At 42.7% G+C, this 19,665-nt stretch overlaps 1 protein-coding gene across 3 annotated transcripts in view; it reads left to right on the top strand.

Moving 5' to 3' along the window:
• Positions 1–18,876, top strand: part of ELOVL6 (ELOVL fatty acid elongase 6) — a 79,148-nt gene extending 60,272 nt beyond the window's left edge. For all 3 annotated transcript variants that reach the window (XM_074823268.1, XM_074823267.1, XM_074823270.1), the window contains 2 exons: positions 13,168–13,319; positions 16,217–18,876. In XM_074823268.1, the coding sequence (XP_074679369.1) occupies positions 13,168–13,319; positions 16,217–16,641 (577 nt within the window). In that variant the 3' untranslated portion in view covers positions 16,642–18,876. The remainder of the gene's footprint in view (positions 1–13,167; positions 13,320–16,216) is intronic.
• Positions 18,877–19,665: the final 789 nt, after the last annotated feature.

The raw sequence follows: 19,665 nt of genomic DNA, 5'->3' as shown, positions 1-19,665 counted from the left end.
AGGGATTTATTGCAAAGGAGAAAAAAAAGACTGTTGCAAGGAGCACAGTATCTGCCCTCACTGGAAAACCACAGAGCGAGCTGTCACCTTAATGTACCTCATTTCCCTCCCCAAAATTTATCACATGTGAAACTAGTAACCACCCAGGCATGTATGCATATGCTTACGGGTATATAAACTTGCACAAATGATATGTTATTTCTTAAAGCCATATAAAATATTTGCACAATTTTTAAATCACTCTGAGCTGGCCTGGCTTCAGGTTTTGGTCATGATTTGCATTGAAAAGCTTACTAGGGAGACATCTGGATCAGATACAGTAGAAAGGTCTGAAAAGCAGGGCTTGTGTGTTTGGTGCAGTGATGGGGGTCTTTTCTAGAGATGGAAGGGGAATTCTCAAATTTTGTTTTGGGATTTTGATAGGACTAAACCCAAACCTCAAAGTATGTGTGAACTTATGCAAAGAAAAGTCTTCTGCCAAAAGAGTGATAAAAACTGCAAAGATCAGCACAACATTTGCTCACACAGCTGGTATTGAGAGCTAGAGCAACCCATTATAAAACACTACTAGTACTGCTGACCACCAGGTTTTTGGGTGAGCGCCACACTATCTCCCCCTTTTCTTACCTTTTTTTTAAACAATACTGTGGCTTAGACTCCGCCCTGAATGAGACTCCATCACCTTCAAGGATGATAAGGGAGGACTCTGTGGGTGAGCCACAAAACCCATCTGTTCTGCTTCCTGGTCAGGAGATGGGGGGGAAGGAGGCTGAGGAGCAGCTGGGCAGCAAGATGTTAGAAGGAAGGTTTTGCGGTTGGGCCTTGTTAAATTCTTGGTGTTCTCCTGCCCTTGCAGATATGCTAACTCTTTGTGTAAGTATGTTTTGGAGGCACCTTACTCTGTTATTCAGAGCAATGGGTTATGTAGAAAGAATATGTAACAATCATATATAACGGGAATGGTACTTAATACAACATTGGTATGGTTCCTGCTGTATTCCCAACCATAGCCTAAGTGACTTTTGAGTCAGTCTTGAGATTTTCTGTCACCCTCTAAAAGAACCATATTTGAAACAAGATCCAGCAGAGATGCAAAGCAGTTTAAATGCCTTTTCAGTGTCTTCCCAGAGCAGAGTATCTGCTCAGACCACAGTGCCACTGGACTCTCTAGCGCCAAGGCTGGCTGGAAATACCACCTTCTGTGGTCTTCGGTTTCCTCACTGTGACGGAGAGCAATGAAATCATGTCATTTAAAAAAAAGTGGCAGAGAGACTATTTTAGCTGCATGATTCACCTGTCCAGTTAAACAGCACAGCCCTGCAGTCAGCCAAATTGGCACAAGTGAGCAGGTAGCGGGCAGGTGGAGGCAGCAGCCTGCCTGCCTGCGGAGTGAGGGGTGGAGTAGCGCCAGTGCGGGAGGACCTGCGGAGCTCACTGTGAGATGCGCAGGTACAGGACCTCAAAGTAGAGAAGAACCACAGAGACTGCCCAGTGCTAGTTACCACATACACCTCCTCGGAGAAAATGAACGTTTTCAAATAATGCATTCCCTCAGCTGGAGAGGTAAAATTGCAAGTGGGAGCAAAATCATTAGTCATTTCAAGCTTTCAGAGAGTTTGGGAAGCTAAAAACGTTTCTTAGTCTAAATCGTTTGTGAAAATTGTGCTCTTATTTACAATAGTTTAGTCATTATGAAGAATATAAATACCTTATGACCTTTCAGACACATGGGCTGAAGAGGATGAGTTCTGTGTTCTTTTTAAAGAATGAGATTGACATAAGTGCTCTTAAATAACTGTTTTGTTAATTTTTGAAAACGTGCTTTTAAAGGTGTTCCATTACCATAGGAAAAAGGTATATTGTGGGACCAAGGTGCTTTTTCCATAATTTTTTTTTGTTCCTGCCCATTGTAAGAGAGTAAATAATGGTCCCAGATAATTTTATCAATAGGCAAGGCCTTGGAGGACACAGGTACAAGGGAGTTACTGTGCTTTCAGTTATCTGCTATCAACTGAATTGTGGTACCTAGCATGTGATTGTCTAAACACAGTTACAAAGGGGTAAAATATGGTAGCACAAACCTCCTTCTCTGGTTTTACAGTTTTACACTAAAATTTAGATTTACACTAAAATTTAGTTTTACACTAAAATTGCCATAGACAGAATGAGCATGTAAATACTTAGCATAGTTCATCAGCACCAGAGAAGACTCAGTAACATGTTCTCATGTCTGTGCCCAAATTTAGTTTTGTTAAAGGAAAATATGGGAAAGATAGCCAGTAATTTTTTTCCAGTCAAATGCAAATAGTATAGAGCAGAAGGGAGTTCAGCTTAGGCGCACAGTAACAGCGTGATAGTCCTAAATCCTGAACATAAAAACCCAATCATTTTAGTCCTCTGCAAGACTGACTTTGAAATAATGAGATTTTTTCATTTTAAAATGAGAATTTAGGGTTCTGTTTTTGTCTGTGGTTGACGCACTGGTTATGTCTTCAGGCTTTTCCTTCATAGACTTTGGTAGATAGAAGACTTTTCAAATGAGCTTCCCACAGAATCAGTTGCTGCTGATTAAAACCTGCATTTTTGTAGTTTATCAACTGAGGGCATTAGTAAAGGAAAACAGGTATTTTTAAGAACATTAGCATTGAGTTTTCCACCTCACTAGTGTGAGTTTTGTACCTGCCCATGTTGCAAGGAGTTAGGCACCCCCACCATGGATTCTGATCCATACTTGATTTTCTTCTGGAGTTGCTGGTGCGAGTAAGGGGATCAGCAGGGAGCATTAACACAAAACAACTACAATAGTTAGAACAACTGCAAAAATTCCGTGAGGGAGAAGAATCCAAATATTTTCTCCTATGACAAGGTCAGCTGTTGAGGTCTGGTCCTATGCAAATTCAAGGGGTGGGACAGTGTGGGGGGACATAGAAGCAATGACGCTCTTAAACTCACTCCGTAGGTTCACATTCTCTATGGCTTGTGTCCAGCTGTGTCAAGCCAAATCCACCCTGGTATTTGCCTAATACGTGAAGGGAAACAGAATGAAAGCAAGAGTCTAACTTGAGTCTGTGGAAGGCACGTCTTGCTCTTACCTGGTCTTCTGGCTAGGTCAGGAAGTTTCCAGCTGTTTGTGTTTCTAGGACAGCACAGCTTTGTAAACTTGCACCATAACTCTGTGCATCACTGTATTTTTAGGTCTTGAAAGCATGCTGCCAAAATATCGGATGTGCAGACAATGAAAATGTGATAAGAGGTGTAACAACAGCTTTTATGTCTATAAACTATTTATCTTTACAGATATAGGTGTACCTTGGGTAGTTAAGATGGAGGGTTTGGGACTTGAAGGTTTAGAGAGTAACTTTAAAAAGTGAAAAGAAAATCTATAGCAGGTCAAAGGACTCTCTGGAGAAAATTCCTCCTACTGGAGTGTGTTTACTGTTAATTCAATAATACTGTTTTCACTGATACAGAGTGAGGTCACACCTCTTTCTACTTACATCAAACAGACCTCATGGGTAGGACACTGAACCACAACTTGTGATGTTGCACATCATTTCTCATCCTGACTCAGACACAGGTTTTTGACAGGACACTTAAATTTCAGTTTGCCTCACCTGTCTTTGAAATGGGTCTTAGGCTTAGCCACTTTACGAGGCTGTCACAGAGTAAAGGCCACTGAGGACTGTGAAATATTTACAAATACAATGCTAAAGGCGTTGGAGATGCCAACATGGACAGAAGAAGTCTGGAGAAAGTTAAGTCTGAACCTGAAGACACCCCAGCTTACAAACAGCGTTGTACTTAGCAGTTGCTTCACACAGGGATGCCTGACCTAAAACAGTTGCTGGCCTGAATATTGTTGAGGCATTTGTAATTCTGGGACAGCCCAAGCTGGAGGTGGTAGGTCACTTGGCTGTGGGAAAACAGACAAGACCAAAATTTTGATACGGCAACAGGAAGGTCTGCTCTGTGGAGAGAAAGGAGATGTCTGCATCACAGGTGGCTTTGATGAGGAGACAAGGTCTTCTGGGGAGGTACCTGGATCAGTTCTGGGAGGTAAAACAGGGAAGTGCTTTATAAGTGTTTAACAACAGTGATTCTGCAGGATCGGGTCTCCCTCTCTCTATCACTAACCTTGGTGCTGCTTGAAAGCACTTCAGAAATGTTGAAGGATGATGAAACAACAGCCTAATTATATTAATTTTCTTGCCATTTCTTATAAAAATAACAGTTGGGCTAAGTTCATCAGCTGTAATTTGAACAAGTGTGTCTAGGATTTCAAGGTAACTCACTATTAGGAAGTCCTCTTTTTTAAATGCTTGTAAAATGCTCCGTAAATGTTACATTTAGAGTTAAGAGAGACCAAATCTGTAGTCAGTACTATTATTTTTCAAACTTTATCACTTAGATGAGTACCAACCATATCGCTGTGTATCCTTCACTGATCAAGAGACTGATTCATTTAATTTGAAAAATGTAACCCTTAGTTCCACAAACCTAGCAAAATATTTTTAATAACCAGGTGCAGACTTACAAAGCTGGTTCTTCGAGCAAGTTATTAATATATATGAATGTTTCATATAGGCTGTCCTTGTGTCACATTGACCATTTAGGATGTTGGCTGCCAGATCCTTTTCCAGGCTGCTTTTCTGTGAGATTAGAAGACATGTCATATTGCACTGACTTAGCCACAGCTCTCATTAACTTCTTGAGATCAACATAAGAGCCATTAATTCCATGTAGGTCACTGAACAACAGCCAATAATATCTTTCGGTCATTGCCCACATTTCATTTGTACTTAATGATAGGTTTCTTGTACAGTAAAAATATCATGTTTTTGCAATCAACCTAAAGCAATCTTATAGTTTCTACACCTGTTTAAATACAAGATCCAGGATTTTATGGAACGACGTTTGAATACAGTCAAGGCAAACTAAGACAGGAGTCACATCTGAGATAACATTTAGGTAGCCTGACAACCTTTTAGTGAAACTATATATTAGAATTGTCATAGGCTTAATTAATTCCTCCTCTCTTCTGGAGGATTTATTCCATCTGGAAAATCCAACTTTTTTTTTTAGTATTGCACCATCGTGTATTGCACATTGCTCAATGAAGGTAGTACTGCTCCTCCCTTTCCCCTGCAAAGGTGGCCAGATGTGGATGAATGTGCACATCAGTGGAAAAAGAAACACAAAAAGTTAAGAGGTGATTCATTTAAAAAAAAAAAAGGAGGGGGGGAGGAACAGCTGCAATGAAATCTAGCCAGTCGACAAACACCCGAGAGCAGCTTGGGTGTCAGAAAACAGAGCAAAGCAATTGTGAATTCTGGTGGGTTGTGCTGCTCCTTTGCTACATTCCATCACACATCCACCGCCCAGAAAGGGGGGTCCTCAGGACCTGCATTTGCTCTCTGTGATACCCTGTGAACATGTGCCCATGCACTCTTTAAGTTTAGGGAAACTTAGTTAGCCAGGAAACATATTTCTCACTCGCCCTTTTGCTTCTGTATGCTAGAAGGTTGGTGTGTGATGGCATGTCTTGCCAGTCCCCTCCCCATGTTGGAATGAATGCTGTCTCTGTCGGGCAGGCTCTTGGGGAGGCTACTCTCATGGTTTTAATTCTCCCAGCATCAAAACAGTCTGACAAATCTACCCACAAAATGATTTTTGAACAATACGTTTTAAATAAGCTCCCAGGCACCAATAAGCTGTTAGTCCATAATTTTGGTCAGCACAAATCAGACCCTAATATCCTTTCTTCATTTGACACCACCCAGATAACCGCTTAAACAAACCTGGACATTCCCTTTCATTTTGGCTCAACTTTAGAAAGAAACTACCCACTACAGTCATATCTTGGGAGAACTGGAAAAAAAAGCAGTTTTATATTTTTTTACAGATTATGGGATTTCTTTACAGATTGTGGGATTGAGTGCACCTCATCATGTTTGCCAGTGACATCAAGCTGTGTGGTGTGGTCAACATGCTGGAGGGAAGGGACGCCATCCAAAGGGACCTGGACAGGATTGAGAGGTGGGCCTGTGCGAACACCATGTTCAACAAGGCCAAGTGCAAGGTCCTGCACATGGGTCACATCAATCCTGTGCACAGATACAGGCTGGGCGATGAGTGGATTGAGAGCAGCTCTGTGGAGAAGGACTTGGGGGTATTAGTGGATGGAAAACTGAATATGAGCCAGCAATGTGCACTCACAGCCCAGAAAGCCAACAGTATCCTGGGCTGCATCAAGAGAAGTGTGGCCAGCAGGTCGAGGGAGGGGATTCTCCCCCTCTACTCCACTCTTGTCAGACCCTACCTGGAATACTGTGTCCAGCTCTGGACCTGCTTCAGCAGGTCCAGAGAAGAGCCACAAAGATGCTCAGGGGGCTGGAGCACCTCCCTTATGAGAACAGGCTGAGAGAGTTGGGGTTGTTCAGTCTGGAGAAGGTTCCAGGGAGACCTTATAGTGGCCTTCCAGTACTTAAAGGTGGCCTACAGGAAAGATGGGGAGGGACTCTATATCAGGGAGTGTAGTGATAGGATGAGGGGTAATGAAAGAGGGTAAATTCAGATTAGATATAAGGAAGAAATTCTTTATTGTGAGGGTGATGAGGCACTGGAACAGGTTGCCCAGAGAAGTTGTGGCTGCCCCCTCCCTGGAAGTGTTCAAGGCCGGGTTGGACGGGGCTTTGAGCAACCTGGTCTAGTGGAAGGTGTCCCTGCCCATGGCAGGGGGGTTGGAACTAGATGATCTTTAAGGTCCCTTCCAACCCAAACCATTCTATGATTCTATGATTATGAGGGTAGATTCCCATAAACTTCCTGATTTAAATACTAAAATTTTGTTTGATGGTCTTCTCTTTTTGACACAAAGCTTAGCAGTTTCCCAGAGTACTCTGCTCCTGCGGGACCTGAAGCCACTGCAAAATGTAAGCACAGATTTTAGGTTGGGAGCAGGCCAATGATTCATTAAATCTTCCATCCTTCCCACTGGTTTGATAGTATAATCACCGCAGCAGTAACAAAGCAGCAAGCACACTGTGATCTGGTTACCTCACCTGTCTACACAGATAATAGTTTAGGTATATCTTCTTACAATACAGCTGTATGTATAGTGTGTGGTCACCATACAGATGCATGTTCCCAGAACTCCTGCCCTGTTTGCTAGGTAGGACCTATCCTTGTGTGCTTCCTCCCTGGAAAGGGCCATTTCCCAACACTGGTCTGCCAACCTTATCTGAAGTCACCTAGGCAAAAATAATTCTGTGACAAGCTTGGAAAAAACCCTTCCATCTGCTGGTTGGCAAGGCAAGTGGCCCCTTCAACGTATGCATCCTACAAAGGTGACACTGTGTCTTTTGATTCAGCAAAACTACTGTTCCTTGTCACGTGGCCAAAGCAGGGTTTTGTGAGAGACAGATAGAAATCTCGTACAGTTTCATTTCTAGCAACAAAATCTTATCAGTTTCTTAAGAAAGCTGTGACCTAGCTCTGTCCCTGCTGTGTCATCCACTTGGTGCATATCACTGATGGACTGGTACTCTGGGACCACATTTCACAAGACTGCAGAAGGTAAGAGTGATTTGAAAGAAGCCTGCCCTTACTAGGTGGAGAAGAAAAGCTCCATAAATATTCAAAAGAATTACAAAACAAACTTACTGGTCATGTTGCAAAATTGCTTTGTTACAAACTTATTTTTAGGAATTAATCAAAGAGCACAGCGAGCAAATGGCTAAAAGATGAGAGATGTTCCTTCACATGGAGATGCACCCACCTTGGTCCATGTTACTTGATAATATCAGGCATTTCTGAGTTTCTGTGCTGATTTGGGGGTAGCTACCCTGCTGGGGAATTCAGAGCTCTCTGATTAAGGTGGCTTCAGCTGCATTTCTTTTCAAGAAACTTAGTTCATGGAGTTGTTTCTCTTATAGATGCTTCCTCTGTGCATTTTCCCAGCATCAGTTTGTATTTTACGTGTTTTCTGTTGCTTGGCTAAGCACAGAAATATTCTGTTGCCCTTTTACAGTAACTGCTTTCACCAGGTGTGCTTTTTGACTACCCTGCCACTCTGATGTGTCAGACCGAGGGGTCCCTGTGCATTCTGTGCTCCTGTGCCACAGCATTAGCAGCACAACTTGTTCCTCTTTTCTGAGAACCATGGGTTTTAAATCAGAAGGGCACAGAAAGGCCATTTTATTGTTTTAAGAGACCAGCTCTTCAGCAGCAGGAGGGAAACTTGATATGACCACTGAAATATTCCTGCTGAACAGAACAGAAAGGTGAATGCGGTTTGATTTGTCATGAAGGAAGGTGTAGGAAGCTCCGTGTTCTTCACCTGCTGACCTTTAAACATTTATTTCGAATTCAGAGTTCTTCCTCTGTAAATATTTTGCATGCAAAAATGAAAAAAAACCCAAAACCACAAAGAAGCAACAAAGAACCTGCTTGCCTTTTTTTTAGCCGTTATGGTACAAGCAGGCTGCAGTCTGAGGGCTGTGACTCTGCATGTAAGGTGATCTCGGCTGCTCTCACAGGACCACCGGCTGTTCAATGTGGCTTTCATGGAGGAGGACCACGTGCTCTATGTCACCTCCCAGTGCTCCCATGAGTTGCCATGTAAGTGGGTCGGGGCAGAATTAAGATTTCTTCTCTCCTCCAGCCAGGCCCCAGCCAGGGACCTGGAGCCGGACCCATGGGAACTCCGGCTGAGTGCCTGGCCAGCTCGCTGCCAGACTAACCCAGCACACCCACGACAGAGGGTAGTCCCACACCTTGGAGACTGGTTAAACCAGCTGGGCACCTGTGGTTTGGGCCATGTTGAACAGCCTGTGAGCCTGGGTAAGGCTGTGCTTGAAGTCTCTACCAGCCTGTAATTTTGCCCAGCACAGCTGGGTCTTGCTGGCTGTGGTCTCCCTGCTGCTCTCTGCTGGTGCTGTGTTTGCAGGATGGCATGCTTTCAAAAATATACTCCACTTCTGATGCGTAGCTTGTAGCTAACATATTCTACATTCACCTTAGCCACAGTCAAGACTTTTACCCCCTTCAATACCATCTTTACCTAGTTCTGCAGATACAGTTTGCATGGTGTGTTTGGTTAGTTTAAGGTTTTTTTTTAAGATGCAAACTGGAGCAGAGAATTCCCTGTCCGAAATTATCACAGCACTAAAATCCTTTAGGAAGTGTTAATATATTCTGTGCTGAACTTTTAATCTATTTATTTTTTTTATGTGGAAGAAACATTCCCTGCTCAATTCTGCAGTGTTAAATTCTGGACCAGGATGTCCAAGAGGTGTCAGGACCCAAGTGCAGTGACGGGTCTACATAGAAAGCAGCCCTAGCAAAAATAGGCAGTCTCCTCCTCACTGCAAGGAGGAGCTGAGTCTGCTAGAGTGCCAGCTGGGGTTGAACTAGAGTCTTGAGATACCTGCTGCCCTCTCAGGCTTTTGAGAAACAAGTACTTCAGTCCCTCCTGGTAAGTAGGATGGAGGGAACAGAAAGCAGTAATATGCTTCGGCCACTAACACCTGCTTTGTCTTCCAATCAGCTAGCTCCCCAGCCCTCGATTTCTCTCCTTAATGCCACACCTAACCCATGCACTGGCTGTGTTCTGAGGCCCTCATTTGAAAACAAGTTTGTGAGGGAAAAGTATTAGTATTTATTTTGCTCATGGGTATGTTTTGATTGTATTACGGACAGTAAAATCTCAATTGGGCATTTGTTCATCTACCAGAGAAGTCACTGGTTGAAGAGAGGAGAACGTAGGACATTTTGAGTCTGAATAGATGAGAAAGCTGCATTAGCTGGTGCAGTTTGTTTCTGATCAGTCTCTCTAGTTGCAAAAGGCTGTAATTGTACAGTAATTCACTGCTACCTTATTTCTAAAATCCCTGTGGATGATTCCCACCAGACAGACTGCTTTGGTAAGCAGTTTGTTTCAATACCTCATAAAAGCTACAGCAGAGAGCAGGGCGAGGACAAAATGAAGCAGAAGTGATTTATTGAGCAAGCAATGTCATCACTCTGCTGCACATCATGTTTTTGCAAGATAGAAATTTGTTGGTTGATCTTACCTTACAGAACAAACAAGATTAAGTGACAGAGGCACAAAAAGCAGTCCTGTCTCTCTGGGTCCAAGGCACGTTTGCAGACATGGATTAGATCTTTTTCTGTCTCCGGTGGCGTGTGCTTGGTGGCAGGGTAGTGTTTTGGCATGCAGCACATCTTATAAACAGCTACCTGCTCATGGCATCTGTTTAGGTAATTGAATCAGTTACTTCCAGTTTGCCATCCTCCTTATTTATAAAGTCTTCCCTTGTGAATTATGTGAAAATGTAACTTGGTTTTTACTGATAAAAAATTCAGATTAGTCTGACTCACACCATGTAGAGCAGTAGCTGGAGTCACAGAACTAGAGGAGGCAACTGTGCTACGAAATTATAGAAAAGCGTGTGGTGAGAGTGTGTGTGTGCATGTGCGCTGCAGTATTGCTAAATGGAAAGACAGGAAGAATTATATTGTTATAATCTCAAGGACAGCAAAGTGAAACTCTGTAATCCCCACAGGGCAAATACTCTTTGGCTCTGTTATCAGTCCACATTAAGTCCCTGGGGGTGTTGATACTCAGTCACTTAAAGTTAAGTCAACGTTTGCCTGTTGCTTGAACAAGCGCTCTTCTCAGCTGAGTTTGTGTTCATGGCACAGAATTCTCTTTAGTTTTAAAACTTTAATAATAAATGATGCCTTAGAAAAGCAATACAGCTTCTGTACAAGGAAGGGTGTATAGCTTGCAGCTATTTGATTTCATAACTTAAAATTTCCTTTTTTGCCCCCTTTTTAATGTCAGCACTGAGGTATTTGCTAATGGGAGAACCAACGTATCATTAGATATTCTGCCTGATCTTCCTCCACCCAGTTTTGCCACCACCCAAAACATAAGAGCAAGCAGCAGCCTGCCCTGGCTAGCTTGAGGAGTTTACTGCCTCAGGAAGTGATCAGATCACATCTCTGTCAGGATCTCCTGTCTTCTTGGGAATGAGAAATGCAATTCCTGAGAAAAAAAAAAAGAGGCATGCATTAAACTCCAGAGAGAAGACACAGAACAAGTTGCACCTCATTTCCAAACTCCTCCTGCAGGCTTTGGCACTCTCTGCTGAGTTAAAAGGACCAATCCCTGAAAGACATGAGAAAAGCATGCTGAGAGAGCATTTCTGGGAGGGAACAACCCTACACAGAGAGGATGCACTATGGTCTGCCTAGGTGTCAAGAATACTGCACTATCCCTCCTGCATGCAGGAGTGGATGAACACGAGAGACTGCAACAGCTGTCTTGCCTAAGCCTGAGAATATGTGCATTACTTTGGGCAGTGTTCGTGGGAAACCCAGACTCAGCTAAGCTCCTTCAGTACACCTGTACCACAGCAGGATGGTTTTTTATTTGCACATAGCAGAAGAGGACTCACCTGGCAGTAGAGCCCATGAGCAAATGCCACCGTACAAAGAACGGATAATCACAGTAGCTTCTTAAGTGCTTGCAGTTGTCTGAATTTCCTGATGGCACAGTGAAACCTCAGGCATCGAAGTGTAATGGTGCAGGAGCCAGAACATAACACATCTCCCCAGGTATGACCTGGCCATAGAGCCCCATCTGTGATGCCACTGACAGAGCCTGAAGAGCACCAGGCAGCATGGTACTCCACTTGGTTGTGGAGTGCATGCAGCAGACAGGGGAGAGCAAGGTGCATTGCTCCTTAGGAGCAGGCACATTTGACTGAATATATCAATGCTGCAGATTTGGAAATCTAAATACTTAGTGCAAAAATTATAAAAACTTAGGTCAACAGTTTTTTATGCTTGGCAGGCTTTCTTGAACCATCTAGTCTGACCAAGTACCATAAGAACTACCATAGAGCTGAACTTTTGAAGCTGCCTTGATGATTTTAAAACACATTTTTTAAATAATAATGACTTCACAAGACAAGGACAAGTAACAGAATCGATAACTTCAAATGAACTGTTCCTTATTTCACAGACTTTTGCATAAAAGGTAGCTTGCATTGCCCACATCAATTTTAGGTGGTTTGGTTTGCTTACTGGTGTGCAATAGTCACAAAAGACACTAAGGCAGGGCAGGAACTAGAGGATTCATGAGTAGGACAAGGTCACAAAGAAGTTAAAGGCTAGAGGCACAGGGTCATATGATGTAGACATAAAGTAAGATATACTCAGCCCCAAAGGACATCGGATCTTTCTTTTCTCCAGTTTTCTGAAAGCTGCTTGTTTCACCCAGTATTCGTCACAGCTTTTGAAGGGCCAACGAGCTACAATGGTAGACAATGGGCAAGCATGTTCTTGCCTAAAAACAGTGAGGCAATTCCTTCTGCAGAGCTCCTCACTGCAGAGACAGAAGCCTTTGTTCCTTACATCAGCTGGATATCTTTTGTTACCTAACCCTATCCCCTCTGTAATTGTACCAATTAATACCATTGCAAATCTCATTTCTCATTTACAGAAGACTGTTACTTTGCATCTCACTTTGATGAGGTGAGGGTGAATCTGCTGTTTTCGGCTCTATTCAACTAGTAGATTCCTCTGTTAGCAAAGACCTGTTAAGAGATGAAGTGTGAAGACAGCATATGCACCAAAACACATGGCCTGACTGAGACCCTCCATCAAAGTCTGTGCGCCCTACCTGGGTTTGTCTGTGCTCAGAGGTCCTGTGGGTGCAACAAACACAGGGAGAGACAAGAGAGAACTGAGAAAAATCAAAAGAGGGAATTAGTCCTGCTTATGTTGATGACAGCTCTTTATCAACTCATTTCTTGTAGTCTCCCAGCCATCAGCATCAAACTCTGCACATTCTTTTCAGCTGAAGTAGATGTCTCTCACTGCTTCTGAAATATGAAGGATCATTCCTGTAGAAATGAAATAAAAAACATTGACATTACTATTCCAGACTTTCACCAGGTGATACAGCTGGAGTCCAGTTTACAAATCTGAGTTCAGATTAACTTCCTAGAAACCAGCAGAGTTGCTCCAGCTTTAAGGCTGTCTCAAATGTATTATTTCAGCACATTTATGGCCTTTTTCTCTTAACGATTTGAAGTGATGGCATGTAAATTTCAAGTGTCCACTCAATTTTCTTCATTTTCTCTTTTTGTTTTAAAGTATATTTGGTGCTGTTCGAACTGGTGCTTATATGCTGTACATTTTGATGACCAAAGGCCTGAAGCAGTCAGTGTGTGACCAGAGTTTTTACATTGGACCTGTCAGCAAATTCTGGGCATATGCATTTGTGCTAAGCAAAGCACCCGAACTAGGTGAGTACCCTCCTTCCCTTTCTCTCACTACACATATTTAGAGCGGAAATGTCTGTGCAGGAAGCACAAGAAGGGTCTCAGTGCTGTTGAGGTCTTGTTTAGTCTTAGAAAAACTGAGTAAACAAAACCAACCCCAAACTCTGCATGTTTTAGTCTCTAGAGATTAAGTCCAGCTTGACTGAAGTTAGAGCAATGTGCAATTGAATAAGACTATTCCCAGCCCAGGATTAAATTGCAGTGATTATATACAGCAGGGCAGTCAAGGTAAGAGCAATCTGGTCCATACCTCTTCCTTAACTACTTGTAAGTAAATACAAGTAGCGTAATTGGCAGTCACTCACCCCATGGGTACAGAAGTGAAGGGTGGGCTACAGCAGCTGTGTCAGGAAGAAGCTTTGAGTTAGGTTCTACCTCCATTCTGCAACATTCATCCTTAAATACACATGTAGGCGTACAATTATGAACAGTAATGTGCTTCCTCCCTAAACACTGAAAGCTGCAGCTGTCTGCTTCCTCCAAATAGAAACGAATTTCCTATAATATCTCTAGCTTTTCCCGATTCTTATAAACTCCTGTCTCTCCAGCATTTTTTTTGCTAATGATACTTATGATATACATACCAAAGCCAACTTAATAGCCAGTCTGCATGTGTTCTCATCCCGTGGCTTCTTAATGCAAGAAAGGCTTGTCTTAATGGGAAATAGGAGGCAGCAATTTAGCTGCCCTCCAGCTTTCATTTCAGAGGATGCCCTTACTAAACCTCAGAGGGCTGCAGCACTCACTGTGTTCAGGTGTACAACAAAAAATAAGTCTTTACCTTTCAGCAGAGAATTTGATTCAGCAAATTACAGAAAAGCAATTCATCAGCGTAAAAACTGGAAAGAGACAGACACCAGTTGCCTTGCTGCGTCAGAATCCCTTGGTTTCCTGCTGCTTAAATTATTGCAAAGCCACAGAAACTTAGTTCTTAAAAACTGCACAGCAACAACAAATTGAACATATGATTAATTACAAAAATGTGAGTCAACATCTTGCAGCTAATGAAGTAAACAGTAGCATTATGGCTTATTACAGACCTTGTGCAGACAGTGCAGTTTTGGTTCCACCCATCACTAACTTTCATGATTTGGATTTCCTGGGATACATATATGTAGAAATAAGTACCTGGATTCAAATCTCAGGTATCTTTTTTGGAAACACTGTGTCTATAACAACAGAAAACAAGTAGCATACATATATACATCTAATTGAGATGCTGTCCTGGATTCGAGCCCAGAGGGCAAACAAGCACCACGCTGTTAACTCACTCCTTCCCCCCCAGCGCTGGGAAGGAGAGAAATGAATCAAAAGGCTCAGGAATCAAGATAAGGACAGGGAACAGTTGATCACCCATTTAACAGTCACAGGCAAAAGACAGACTCCTTAGGGGAAGAAAACAAGAACATCACTTTTATTCAAACACTAACAAAACCAGCACTTAACAGACAGAATGGAACAGTGAGAAGTGTTACCTATCTTAAAACATCTCGCCCCACCCCTACCTTCTGCCCAGGCCCAGCTTTGTTCCAGCAGCACAGGGGCAGGGGATGGGGGCGTGCAGTCAGTCTGCTGCTTCTTCCTCCAGGGTTGGGGGGAGCACTCTTCGCCCTGCTCCATGTGATGTCCTTCTCACGGGAAACAGTCTACCACAAACTCCCCACCATGAGTGCTCCCCATGGGATGCTCTGGCCTGGGTCACCCCCTGTGTTGCAGTCTGCCCAGTGCCAAACTACAACACTGGGGGCTGCTTCTTCCTACAGAGTCCCAGCCTAGCACAGCCACCTGCTCTGGTGTCGGGTCCTCCACAGGCAGATCTCTGCTCCTCCAGTGACCTTCATGGGTAGCATGGAGGGTGGCCCTGCCATTTCACCACAGGATACAGAAGGGCTCCCTCCTCTGGCTTGGCTTGGCTTCCCTCCCTTCCCTTCCCTCTACTGACCTCAATGTTCACACAGGTGTCCTTCTTATAACACCTCTTCAAAGTCTCCTCCCCCTTTCAGGTTCCCCTTCTTAAATACATTATCACAGAGGCGTGGCCACTGTTGCTAATTGGCCCAGGCTTAGCCAGAGGCGGGTCTAACTTGAAGCTGGGAGAGCTTCAAGAAGCTTCTCACAGGGGGACACTGCTTTAACTGTCTCCCCCGCTGCTAAAAACCTCGCCACTCAAACCCAGCACGGATGCTTAGTGCAATCACGAGAAGCAGAAGGAAGAAAAAAGCAGGAAAGAGGAATAAAATTTACTTTTTTACAATAGCAACATGAATTTGCAGAAAAGGATGCAAATTTCTTTCTAGAAGTGTTTTTTTCTGACAATTACATACCTTTCAGTATTGTAGGTTGCATACACAAGAGCTTTTTGCATAGTACCTCAAAAGGCTCTACTGAGTTTAACTAGGCTCAATTTGCAGGTAGGCATTTGAATTGGAGGACACTGTGCTGCTTTCTCTTCAGGTTTTCTGCTCTCTGTCAAGCTGCATTTCTCTTCTAGTCACAGTGTATCGTGGACAGTCTCACAGTCAGATGAAACATACATCCACCTACTTCAGCTCAGGCTTTCATGGATTATGTTTGCAGCAGAGGGCTACCAAGTAAACCTATGGAGTTTTTAAACAGGGGTTAGCCACACAGGAAAGTGTGGATACATTGGTTTTCCAAAGATTGCATAGAGATTAGGAGCCAAGCTGATTCTCAGATCAGACAGGCTCTCAGATCTAGAGCTGAAGTGTTTTTTCATGCTCCAAAATAGTGTATACTCCAGCAACATCAACGGGAAGAGAGCACTGCAGTAATTATGGAATTGTTCAATATGTTTCTCATTTCCTCCCCTCCTTTTTTTTTTTCTTTTTGTTTTGTTACAGGTGATACAATATTCATTATTCTTAGGAAACAGAAGCTCATCTTCTTACACTGGTACCATCACATTACTGTGTTACTTTATTCTTGGTACTCCTACAAGGACATGGTGGCTGGCGGTGGCTGGTTCATGACTATGAACTATGGAGTACACGCCGTTATGTACTCTTACTATGCCTTGCGGGCTGCTGGCTTCAGAGTCTCACGCAAATTTGCCATGTTCATCACCTTGTCGCAGATCACTCAGATGTTGATTGGTTGTGTGATCAATTACTTGGTCTTCTCCTGGATGCAGCAGGGCCAGTGCCATTCCCACGTGCAGAACATCATCTGGTCCTCTCTCATGTACCTCAGCTACTTTGTGCTCTTCTGCCATTTTTTCTTTGAGGCCTATATCGGCAAAACCAGAAAAGAAAGGAAGGTTGACTAGTGGTAGAAATGAGAATCCATAGCTCAGGGTCATCCAGAAAAACAAACTTATAAGAAAAGAAAATGGCACAAGGAAACACATATATGTATGGTGCAGCTAAAACTTGGCAGCTTAGGGAAAGTTAGCTTGGTTTAACCCAGTAAGTTTATGATCCTATCATGGTGAGGACTCACTGAATTCTACTCTATCTCAAAGGACTGCTGATGAAAGACAACTTCCTTCTTGTACCTGTCTGCTCTAGAAAAGAAAGAAGATAAGAGAAAAAAGGAAAGAAAAAAAGAGAAGAAGAGAGAAGGAAAGCGAAGAAAAGAGAAAAGGCATAATGTTGAGGGGGGGAAAAAGTACATTAAATAAGCAGTGTGTTTCCCCAGGGAGGAGCAGAGACTTTTATTAAAAAAAAAAAAGAAGTTTCTAAATCCTTTCTAATAATTTTGCAGCATTAAACTTGAACAAAACAAAGCAGAGAAGTGACAAAAAAAAATCTGTCTATGATAACAGTAAGATTGCAAAATTAAAATCTTTTCCATAGAAGGTCAATACCTTTAGCCAAAATGAAACCCTGGAGAATGTTTCCTGCATGGAAAGTGGCTGAACTCCACACTGTGGTCATGAATGGAAAAGAGAAGAGATTGATTTCTCCGCTATGTACTCTGCTGGGGGGAGCAGGTCTGGGATGCGGAGTCGCCTCCCTCAGAAGGCGGAATGGAGCAGTACTTTTACAAGAGTTTAATGTGAAAAGATGCACTGTTGCAATACATATCTCAGAGAGTGCATTTTCCAAGTGCATTTTTCAGTTAAAGGCAAGGAATTTCTGCAGCAGGATAAGTCATAGAGGGTTAAATCAATCAATATTTGCTAAATTACCAGGGGCTAATAGCAGAGGGTTGTTCAGGAAGGAGAGGGAGACAACTCCCCTCACGTGATTTTTAGGAATTATCTGTTAATCTCAGTTTCACCTGCAGCAACACTGAATTAAATGGGGGAAATCAGAAGAAATCCTAGTTAGCAAGAAGGGAGTGATATATCTGGCCACTGTTTTCAGAACAGAGCCCTGTGGTACAATACGGATTCTGTATTTTTGTGGACACATGGACACCTGCCTGGGTGGGAAGAGGTGGCAGGACTGTGTGACATTGGGTAACACTGTGCTTCTGCATCTGCCTCCTGGGCAGTGCAAAGATGTTCAAAGTGCCCTCCTCTGGTCATGTGGAGATACTACTACAAAACATACTTGGAATAGGTTTTTTGAGATTTGTATAGAAAAAATTAGCCTAAATGGAGTAATTTTGCTGCAGCAGCTTAACTCTAAAGTCCAGAGAGAATTATCCTTCATTAAATCTCTCTCTCTCTCTGCAGAATCTGTACTGTAACATCAGACTGACCACTTAAGAAGACACTCTTTCTTCTCTGAAGTCAGCTACAGATATAAGGAGAAATGTATTTCACTCTGAACCTTAGAGAGTTAGTTGAGAACAGCCATATTCTTTCAAAGACAAGTAGATTGCTTTATCTGTGATATTCCAGTCCTTACAAAGCCAAATAAAATGTGTAAAAGTTCCTAGTATTTCAAAGACGCAAGTATGTAAACTTGATGTTAAATGTGTTAATGTAGTATTCTAAATTGTATCAGTTAGGTAGTTTAACTAAACAATTAGAAGAACTAGATCAACAAAATAGGGACTGCTGTTCTGCATAGGATATACACACACCTATAACTACACCCATATACACATTCTGTGAATTGTCAACAAGAAAAAAAAAAGCCCAGTGGCAGAGAATCACGTTTCCTAGCTAATGCAAAGATTGTCATTATCTTTCTTGCTTTAATTTGAGATTGTACAGTACAAAGGGTTTTTTTTTTTTTTAATTATGATTTTTAGCTTTAATTGTGCTGTCATTCATGAAGCAGCTGCTTTAGTATCCTGTTAAGAGATGACAAGGGCTTTCGGTGTCTCATATACAAAAGAAAAACAAATAAAGTTACATTCCATGTTATGTGAATGGTCTTACAAATCAAAAAGCCTTTGCAGGCTAAAATCATAATTATAACAACCAGAAAATGAGTTTACATTTGTGTTATTTAAGTTATTGATGTGCTGACGTTATTTTATGGTACACAACAAATAGCAAAATGTGATATGCAGTAATGAAGCTATGATATTCATTAATAGGACTACTGTATATGTGGAAATACTAGACAAAACCAATTAAATGTGTAAACTATTTTGTTATACAGCTTGGGAGTAGATAATTATAATGCTGAATAAGACTTTTTCCTCATGCTTAATTTTGCCCTGGCTAAGAAGCAGGTTAAGAAGACCAGTTAAGAGTGGAAAAGGCAAAGTTAAAGTTGGCTGCAATTAGATGAGAAGCGTTGGGAGAAGCCCACCATCGTGCCATTTAGACCCTCAGTCCTGTGTGTCTTAGGTCTCTCAAATAAAGCAAGAGGGGTTGGAAGTGGTCTGGTGTCTGGAGCTGAAGCTGAAGCAGAAACCTTGGACCCTGTGAAGTCAGTGGAGGCTTTGCTCTGCTTTGAACAGACCTGGTGAGTCCGACTGCTGTTTATTTGAGCAGCGGGGAAGGAACCTCACACATCTCCTGCTAATTGGAGGCTTATGGGTAATGACTTAAAAGTCCCATAAACTTTATCAATAAGAAGTGACACCACAGCAAGGCAAGGACTTGCAGCCTAAGTTTAACACTGGCAGAAAACAGGGTGGGTTGCTAACAACTTACTGTGTTTCATACACTGTTTTCCTTAATTGGATAAGAGAAAAAAAACCCCACACCTGTGCATGCTGGATGGCAATGCTGGCAATGCCGACACTGACTTCAGTGGAGCAAGAGTTTCACCCACTCTGACCCCATCCTCTCAAGGCTCTCGCGGGTACCTCGGCACCATTCCCAGCACCTGCTCCCTGACGTGCCCACTGCCTCACCAGCCAGGGCTGGGCAGGTGAGGGCCGCCTTCCTCACTCCATGGGAAGAAGCTCCAGTGCAGAAACCAGCCTGAGTGACCTCCCC

Source organism: Strix aluco, chromosome 4 (assembly GCF_031877795.1).
Source record: "Strix aluco isolate bStrAlu1 chromosome 4, bStrAlu1.hap1, whole genome shotgun sequence".
Taxonomy (NCBI): Eukaryota; Metazoa; Chordata; class Aves; order Strigiformes; family Strigidae; genus Strix; species Strix aluco.
This window is presented reverse-complemented; position numbering and strand designations above follow the sequence as displayed.